The following is a 9,516-nucleotide window of genomic DNA, read 5'->3' as shown; positions in this document are numbered from 1 at the left end:
TCGTCGACGACTTAGGGAATCCAAAGAGCTCTAAGATTTGAGTAGTATGGATAGTGACGTACTCATGCTCGAAGCGAAACTTCATCCACTGATGGCCGGAGTCAATCTAAACAATAGCATAAAATACTCTGGCCTACTCCTCTTTGTATCGACCAAAAGTCAGCAATGAGTACAGAACTGGTAGGTATGTGATGTGGCCCTCAACCTCTGTACCAGCTACTGAATGGAAAGCTGTCAGGTTAATCGACGGTGAGCCCTCAAGGCGATCTGAGCTGTCAGCTGGGTGCGGTAGAAGGACTCCTGAGTTTGGATACTGAAGAGAGGAGCTACGACATGATCTCTCTGAGTTGGAAACCTGGACTCCACTGGCACGTGTCTAAACCGGCAAACTCTGACAGCAGTGGCTCTCTAAAGGTCAAACAGTCGAGGATCCTCAGCAAGTAATCGCACCTCTATCTCGTCGCTCTCTCGGAAATGAGGTAGGAACCGGTGGAGCGGTAGAGGGAACGAGAGTTGTGGAAGTAGGTGTGGTAGAGGCTGTAAGCATGATTAGAGCAACTCCAAGAGAGCTAAAAAGCCCCAAAACGATTTTTTAAAGAAAAAAGACAAAATCTTCTCTCCAACAGACTGCCAATACTTCCCCAATTTTTTCGTCTCCCCTGTATCAGCAGCCTTCCTCCCGCAAATTTGAGTGAAACAAAAATCCCCCAAACCATCCGTGCACACATATCCTAATCCTTTCCCTCCACCTTAAGTCAGCTAATGGCAACAATTAGTACTTGCACGGTTTGTCACATGGTCACGGTGGTATGATTCGTACGAATCAGGTGGTGTGCAGGGAGAAGCAAGCTTCTGGAGCTTCTCACGTGTGGCACTTTCTTGTGGATATGGCGTCGACGGTTGCGCCATGTAGAATAATTCGTAGGAGGAAGGCCCATTTACCAGAAACCTATAGGCCGACGCAAAGAGGATTAGAAGGAGGTGATTTCTTTTTAATTTGGTGTAATTTTCTTTTCAGCATTTGTTTAATTGGAGTATACACTATAATTTATCCCTAAAAACTTTTATACTATCACTAAAAAATATTTTTTGGGACGACATTTTAGCTTTCTTTTGGATAGCCTTATTGTACCGGCCTGACAGTACCTGAAATAATGTCTGAACCAGTGAATCGACATAACTGGTGGAGCCCACCTGTCAGCCGCACTTAATTTGAATTTCGCTGCCAAACGACGCGGATCTCCAGCAGTGCCCAAAAGCATTTTCTCCACGCTGCTGTCTCTCTCCTGACTCCCTCGTGGCTCGTCCCATTCCCGCACCATCTCGACAAACCACACCAACTGTCATCGGACGGCCCAAAACTGTGCCGCGTGTTCCGTTCAACGGCTATTTCAGCCCGCAGAACGCACATCAGAAGGGTAAAGCCACGAACCCCCCGGTCCGCGCCTGCGCCGCCTTCCCTCTCCTGCCTTCTCCGCTTCAAATTTGCGTAGCGTTGATTTCACGCCCGGATCTCACAACGCTCAATCCAAACGCTAGCCGCAACCCTAACCCTAGCAACCGGTGAGTAATGGCGCGCCCTAGGGGCAAGAAGCGCACGGCGCCCCGGGCGGCCGCCACTGATTCTGTCCAGCCGGAGGCGGCGGCGACGGAGACAGCGGCGGCGGAGCCGGCAAATCGGGGGCGGTGGAAGCGCGTCAAGGCGCCGCCCAAGCCCAAGCCCGAGACGGATTACTTCGCCGAGAAAAGAAATCTGGTGAGTTGGTTTTGTAGGATGGCCTGGCTCGGGTTAGGTTGTTGGTATCCCCGAGTAGTTGTTTGGTCCTCATCTGATTAGCTCGCGGACGGCTTCACTCTCGATTCTAGCTCTAGCGTCAAGATTTGCAGTGCTTTGATTTGTCGAAAAAACTTGGGATGATGGCTCCATTCTGCAGCTGGTAATGCTCAAATGTGGCATTCCATGGTGATGTATTATTGTACTTGGGTTTTACTATTGGATTCTCCTCATCTGAGTAGGAAATCGGAACACACTACTGTGCTGTTAGGAATTAGTTATTCACGAATTTTTTCAAATATGTGTGCTTTGCGATGCAAGTGTGCAGTTTCATACGAACATTTTCTTCTGTCCGTTGGTTGTGGCTGATATATATGAGGTTTGAGAACCATTTTCGATTACCACCCCAAAAGGGTTTTAAGGTAAAAATTATAACATGATGGTCTATAAGCATTTCCTTACATGTTGGCTTGAACAGAACAGGTTTGTTTTTTGGGAAGTTACAATAGCAATTTAGATTGTGTTTGACTGCCCTGCATGATGATGTTGCTTACTTTACGTGCATTTTGAGTTTTTGACTAATGATTTGTTGCTATGTTCAGGAGGATCTATGGTTATCTGCTTTTCCTGTCGGTACTGAGGTTTGTTCCCATCCCTCCCTTCTTTCATTTGTAGTAGTGTGTATGTTAGAGATCCACATTTGGACATAGCTCACAGTTTTGTCCTAACAACTTATATACCTCGCAATATCATCTGCAGTGGGAAAACATTGATAAGATAAAGGAGTTCAACTGGAGCTTTGAAAATTTAGAGGTATGGCGATCGAAGTTAATCTTTTAATCCATTTTGCTTTTGAGTACTTAGTTCCACCTTCATAATGAATGTGGTTGTTATTGGTGAACAGAAAGCCTTAGAAGAAGGGGGCGAGCTTCATGGTAAAACAGTTTATCTGTTTGGAAGCACTGAGCGTAAGTGCACTTCGTTTTCAGCTAGTTTCTGGAGTTAATTTGCTGCCATTAGTCCTTGATGTATGTTTGTTAGTCTTTGTAATATTTTACACCAGTGCTATCTGGGCTAATTTTAATCTTAAACTTGAAGAGCTATTAGTTTAGTAATTTCGACAATTCTATCTGCGCAACACTACTTATGTGCTGGATTTATAAAGTAGATTTTAGTATAGGTCATCTGTTTCATTTGCTTACTAGTTTTATGAGCCTGCTGACTATTGTTCCATACAAGACTAATTGGCTCCTGCTGTCATGCAGCCCAACTATTGGATGTTAATGGCGAATCAAAGATAGTGCTTATTCCAATCGTAGTTGCTGTAAGTTCTTGTCTACCCTCTTGGCTGGACACCTATCCTGTGTGTATATTTATTCCATGATTTTGAGTCCCAAAACATGTTATTAGAAACACACCTATTGAAAACGCCCCCTGTAGTTCCACACCATCTTATGATGAACATCTAGCTCTTTTTCATGGGATAATTCTGTTTTTATTGAAAGTAAATAAGGTTCGCCGTACTTGTTGGGGATACCAGCTAGCCACTAGCCATAGAAGCAAACCACATAACTGCTGGACATGAAAATCTACTCATCTAGGTCATATCTATGCTAGGTAAACAAATTAGAAATCCTGTTTGTACTTTTGCATTAGCAAACAATTCATACCATCTTTGGTGGGTGTGTGTTTCCAATTTTTATTTAGTACTGTCGAACATTTGAAAGTAAAAAAAGTCTAGGGACTTAATCTAATTTGTTCACTGATATTACCAATGGGACTATATTTTGGTAGTAGATTTAATACCTTATAAATCATTTTTGTTCTTTAATAATATTGGTGATGTCCACATAAAAGTTTTTGGCTGGTGATATTTTCCTTCTCATTAGTGTTTTGACTCTAAATTGCTGTGACAAGTATTGCTTTTTACATATGTATTTATGATGGCTCAATGGGTCAAATATAGTCTCTGGGTGGTGTGGGTCTCATTTGACACTTGAACTCTTTTATTTGCAGGTAGACTGCCCTTTCCCTCCATCAGACAAAATTGGCATAAACTCTGTCCAAAGGGAAAATGAGGAAATAGTGCCAATGAAGGCGATGAAGATGGCATGGGTGCCTTATGTTCCCCTTGAGGACCGGTACTTCTGTATTATCGTGTTGAACATTATTTGCTACTTATTGATTTTTCTCTTAAGTCATTGCAACTCAATTTTCTACCTCGGCTTTGCTTTGTCTTTAGGCTTAGCAGGATTGACAGTTTGAAAACAAAAATATTCACTCTCGGATGCACGCAGCGGAGGTTGGTAATATGAATTCATGCTTCTGGAATTTCATGCTTTAGTTTTGTATTTGTGCTCATCCATTGTTGTGTTATATTTCCTTTTTAAGCACTGCTGTTGTTACCACTGGTTCAAGTTACAAAATCTCTGGTTTACACCTTTTGTAGGTCTGCACTGAAGCATCTCAAAATTGAGAGAGTCAAGAAGTTTGACTACTGCATGCCTTGTAAGCTTAATCTAGTTTGTGCATAATATTCTATGATGCTGCAACTACATCTTAGTTAAATGTTTGCAATGCAACTATATGTCAGCTAATTCATTGGAACGGTAGTTGAATAATGTAGTCATGAAGAAACAAACTTCTAAACTCTTTAGTCTTTAGAAGCTACTTAGTTGGCTGATTGTTGTGTTGTTTATGGGTTGAAATTTTCTTTTGTAATATGAGTGTTGTGCTCGTTTTGTAGTCATGTTGTAAAGTATCCAATCATGTTTTTGTTATAAAAGTCGCCACAGAAGCGTTGAGATGGCACATTGCGCGCAATGACCACCTAAACCTAACCAGAAATCGTAAGGTAGGTGGGACGGTGGTGCTTAGGAACTGTCTAGGTGGCTGAGGTCATCACCTTCTAAAGCAGCACAGTCAATCATTTGAAATAACCCGCTGAACCCTTATAAGCCCTACCTGTGTTCTCGCATGTTTACACATCCTCGAACTATTCTACTTATATATTATAAGTCATTTATTTTAAATAATATGTATCTGATTTTATGTATATTTTCCTGAGTAATCTCATCATGTGTATAAACTGTGTCTATCATCTCTGCAGACTATATGCCGCTGCAACCTCTTGAAGACGAGAATGACACTGTTATCAGTTTCTTATATCCTCTAGAACCCCCGGTAAGATTCCTTATTTATTTCAGTGAGGAGTATTACCTAATCGGTGCAAACTGAAATGTAAGGTTGGGGCTGTTTGAAGTTTTCCTCTATTTTGTGAGATTATCTGCTCACTGCCTCACTGTAGTTTTCACTTCAAAATTTTTATTAGTTTCTCCTTCCAACATTATTGTATTTGATGCTTCCTAATTGATGCATGCATTTTGATTTCATATAGGTGTAGATTGTTGTCATGCATCACTGTGTTTACTTTCTACTGCTTGTTGCAGATAGTAGATGAGTTTGACTGGGAAATGGACGATTACGAGGTTTGTGTTGAAATGTGCTTTGTTCTGCTGAATATGCTAGAGTTGCTACCCATTAAAGTGCATCTGTGTTGAATGGCTTCAATTATTATCTTGCAATGCAGGATTTTGCTGATCAGAAAGTTCAAGAAGGTGGCCTGCCAGAGGATGAGAAAGAAAAATTCAAGGTACTGCATTTATTGTGTGCTTAATCTGTGGCTAAGCTAATCTTAGGGAATTGGTTACAGCTGTGTCTTATACTTACAGTTTTGCTGCCACATTTATTTGAAAATAGGAGTTCCTGAAGGAGAAGGTTAGAGAAAGGAAGAGAGAGCTTAAACAGGTTCACAATCATGGGAACTATTTATTTTATTTACAAGGTATTTATTGCATTAGTATTAAATGTTTCTGCAAACTCTATGTAGGCTAAAGAAGCCAGGAGGAAAGCTATTGATGATATGGATCCTAAGGTGAAAGAGGCATTCGAGAACATCAAATTTTACAAATTTTATCCTGTGAAAACCCCAGACACGCCTGATGTAAACAATGTAAAGGTATGCAGTGTTGTTGTTAAGCATTCCTCAGCTAAAGCATAACTGAATAGATTTAACTTTGTACCTACTGTTTTCTGCAGGCGAGGTACATCAACAGATACTACAGGAATGCCCATTATCTGATGTGATGGCTTTCCTTATCGCACGTGCTTGGCGAGCTTGTCACTTGAGAGGAGTTGATATGAAAACAGTTCGGTGTTGTACTAGAGTTGGCCCCAGTTTTTCACCCCCCCTGGGCATCTTTTGCTCTCCGGTGTATACAATCCTGAGGATAGATTATTGTGTAGCACTAAGAGGGGCAAAGTAGTTTGAGACTAAACAAATCATTAAGGAACAATTTGTTCCCTTTTCATCATCTATTTTGTGGTTGTTTTAACATCTACAACGCGCAAGCTGTACAACACGATGTGATGTGCAGAGAATGGTGAGGCAATCATAGACACTCTGGTGAAGCGACATGATACAGACATACAGTTACTTAAAAATGAGAATCTATGGGCAACAATCCGAATTGCTATACTTCTACGCAGATTCTTCCAACTTAAGATTAAAAGAAAATCGGTAGCGGATTCTTCAGACTTCAGACTGAAAACAAAGTCCGCACGCTCCAGGCTCGGCGGCGTCACCACCCTGGAGCGGAACCTGAGCTACCACCCCCTGCACCCTGTGTCGAGAGAGCATGGAGGTCGGCGAGAAGGTCCGCACGCTCTCCTGCTACCACGTGTTCCACTGCGGCGGCAGCGCCAAGTGCGAGAGGGACATCGGCGAGAAGGCTTCTCACTGCGCGCGCGGGGCTCATGCTCTGCCCGATCTGCCGCCCGATTCCGCATCCCGTGCAGAAGGGGAAGCGGCCACCGTCATCGCCGCCACCGTAGCCTTTCGGATGATGACGACGATGAGGATCGGAGCAGACAACGGCAGGCGTCGCCATCGCAGTAGGCATGCGTGATCGAGCTTGGACGTTACGGTGTTGACGTGCCCTGTGGGGCGTTCCGGATCAGTTCTTGGAGAGGTTCTTCATGGATTATTTCGTCGTTTCTGTCTGCATTCTTGGAACTGGTCGAGAGTAGTAGTCTCTGGTGGTGCGTGTTGTCTGATGGTCTGGATTAGTTCTCGAAAAAATTCCTTCGTTGTTTCTGTCATTCGCTTTCTTAGAACTGATCGGGCTCAGCTGCGTTCCTGCTCTTTTGTTCAGATTTGTGTTCAGGTTCAGCTGTGACGAACTGAATTTCTTGATGTCAAGAAACGATGATTTGCTAGCTAGTTCTTGGATCAGTTACAATGTTCTGACTGAAGCAATTACATCCTTGGTTCATTGCTCAATAGCTTATTTTAGTTTAAAATCTGTTCGCAGAATTGTTTGCTAATTTCTCGGAATTTTGTGTATGACATCAGTTGCTTCATCTGTTAGTCCTTTTCTTGAACCTGCGCAAAACCTGTGTAGGTAGATGGTGAAGTTTGTAAATACTCAAGACCGGATAAGTTTGTCTACCGTACACAAGATTACCCAGGTCCGGTAATGACAAGCGCAATAGTTGATTTGGGCTTCTCATAGATGAAAGTTTTGGTTCATGCTTATAGTCTGAACGGCGAACTCGCTTATCGTCTGAACTCTGTACCGTACACGGATGAAAAGTAGACTATGTATACATACATTTTGATTGTGCATTTGAAAAACTTAATTATTACGCTGTGACGTTAACTGCAACACACATATATATCTTTCTTTTCACTTTTTAATTATTACGTTGTAATTTCAAGCATTTCCTTCTGCGAACCAGGATTTAATTTGGTCTAGTAGAGCCTTTTTTTTTTTTGGAAAATTTCATAAATCTTACCTCCAAGGTCTTTGTGTATACACTTCTTAGATATCTAGACATTCTACGCTTCATTTTAATTCCAAAATTAATTAGGTAAAATATTAACATATTTTTAAGTGAAATAGCATGTGGATGAGTTCATGTTCAACACTCGTTTAAGCACGAACAAACAAAATAATAAGAAGCAAAGTAGATTATGAATATACACTGAGGTGCGTCTAGAGATGGCAATGAGTAAATATCCACCGGGTATTACTATCTCATACCCATACTCACGACACAAAAAAACTCCATCGGGTCATTTATATACACTGGTGGGTATAAATTTACCCCATACCCGGGTCACCCGTACCCACAAAAATTAAACATATATCAAAATATTATATTATACAAATGTTAAGTATACCCATATAAATACCATTACTAAATTTCTAGCACCATTTAACCATCCATTCAACACACCAAAGATAATTGATAAAGTAGTAACGCTAGAATATTACTACATAGCACATTACATGTTTCATTACATGGTCATTAAATTGTCGTTAAGCCTTCTATTACATTATGACCTAAAAGATTGTTAAATAGTAAAAAAAATGGATGACTAAAATTCAAGTTCATGCTTGGGCTAAGTTTATATTGGTTATTTTATACCCACGGGTTAACGGGTATGGGTGAAGGCGGAACGTTCTAATATCCATTTACTCATTGGGTGAAGATTTTTGTCCAATAATAGACCCATGGATAGAATATTTAGCCCATATACATATCCTAATGAAGTAAATAACTATCGGGTATCGAGTCGTGGGTACCCATTGCCATCTCTAGGTGCGGCCGGTGCCGAAGCCAGCAGATGCGTCGTTACTAATTAAAAAGTAGTGATGTCGGTTGGTCTCAATTGGTGTAGTCGTACAAGTGGTTGCAGTGAATAATTGGCACTATACAGTCCCTCTAACGGTAACGGTAGAAAGCAGTCGTTCACGGCCTTCGAGAAATATATGTTGTAATCGTTCACAGGCCTCGAGGAAATAGTTCAATAAGTGCCTGATTGGACCCTGGCTGACCCGATAATTTTCTGTGTACGAGTGGATGCAATCAAATGACTATAAAATAACTTGTTTTGCATCCGCTCATGCAGCTTGTATCCCCCCTGTGCAGGCAACCAAACAAGAGGTTAGACAGAGTCAACACATACGGTGGTCCAAGATGAGACGGTGCAATTAACCAAACATATGGTAAGCAATCACGTAAAGACCCCTTTAAAAACCTCAGAGGGGCCTTCTAAGCAGAAATACATGTGAATTTTGACTTGGCAAAGAGAGCAGAAGAGGTGCCGGCTTTTTAGAGGACAATTGGGAGAGCGTTTTTGCTTCCAGCGAGAATCACTTCTACACAATTAAGGGCCTGTTTGTTTCAGCTTATAGATTATATAATCTGGATTATAATCTAAATTATATAATCTAGATTATAATCTAGATATATTATAATCTATATGTAGTTATTTGGTAGTTTAGATTATACAAATGTAGATTATTCACAAAGACAACAATACCCTTATTGTTTATTTGAGGTGAGAAAAGAAGGATGACATATATTGTAATTTTTATTTACATTACCATGGGTAGTGGGTCTTTTGCCAAAATAATCTCAAATAAGTTAGTCTTGAGGAGATTATGAGATTATCATAATCTGAAGTTTAGATTATATAATCTGAACTTATAATCTATGTGTTTGTTTAACTATTAGATTATTTACGCTGGATTATATAATCTAGAGAGATTATAATCTAAAACAAACAGGGCCTAAATGATAAAAAACTGAACTGCTCTATAGTATAGTGGGAGCAGAATATGTCTAGTCTCCATTTTGTAGTGAGAGCCAAAAAAATCTACTTTGTGCCACTC

General features: G+C 40.9%; 1 protein-coding gene across 1 annotated transcript; it reads left to right on the top strand.

Annotated features, from left to right (window-relative positions):
* The first annotated feature begins 1,287 nt into the window (after positions 1–1,287).
* On the top strand, positions 1,288–6,170 carry LOC100283477 (ATP/GTP binding protein). The gene is made up of 14 exons (NM_001156377.2): positions 1,288–1,756; positions 2,377–2,415; positions 2,534–2,587; positions 2,679–2,742; positions 3,040–3,098; positions 3,791–3,915; positions 4,017–4,076; positions 4,224–4,282; positions 4,884–4,957; positions 5,224–5,262; positions 5,364–5,426; positions 5,534–5,581; positions 5,664–5,792; positions 5,873–6,170. Exons 1-14 carry the CDS (start codon positions 1,571–1,573, stop codon positions 5,918–5,920), a joined length of 1,047 nt encoding a protein of 348 aa, NP_001149849.1. The 5' UTR covers positions 1,288–1,570; the 3' UTR covers positions 5,921–6,170.
* The last annotated feature ends 3,346 nt before the right edge of the window (positions 6,171–9,516 follow it).

Source organism: Zea mays, chromosome 2, assembly GCF_902167145.1.
Source record: "Zea mays cultivar B73 chromosome 2, Zm-B73-REFERENCE-NAM-5.0, whole genome shotgun sequence".
Classification (NCBI taxonomy): Eukaryota; Viridiplantae; Streptophyta; class Magnoliopsida; order Poales; family Poaceae; genus Zea; species Zea mays.
The sequence above is the reverse complement of the archived record's forward strand: the minus strand, read 5'-3'. Positions and strand labels throughout refer to the sequence as shown.

What these genes read in the sequence shown, in the direction of transcription:
- LOC100283477 (NM_001156377.2), top strand. Translation starts at nt 1,571, where the DNA reads ATGGCGCGCCCTAGGGGCAAGAAGCGCACGGCGCCCCGGGCGGCCGCC. An exon ending in TCTGTTTGGAAGCACTGAGC is followed by an intron (nt 2,743 to 3,039) that starts GTAAGTGCACTT and finishes GCTGTCATGCAG; the next exon opens with CCCAACTATTGGATGTTAAT. An exon ending in CTGATGTAAACAATGTAAAG is followed by an intron (nt 5,793 to 5,872) that starts GTATGCAGTGTT and finishes TGTTTTCTGCAG; the next exon opens with GCGAGGTACATCAACAGATA.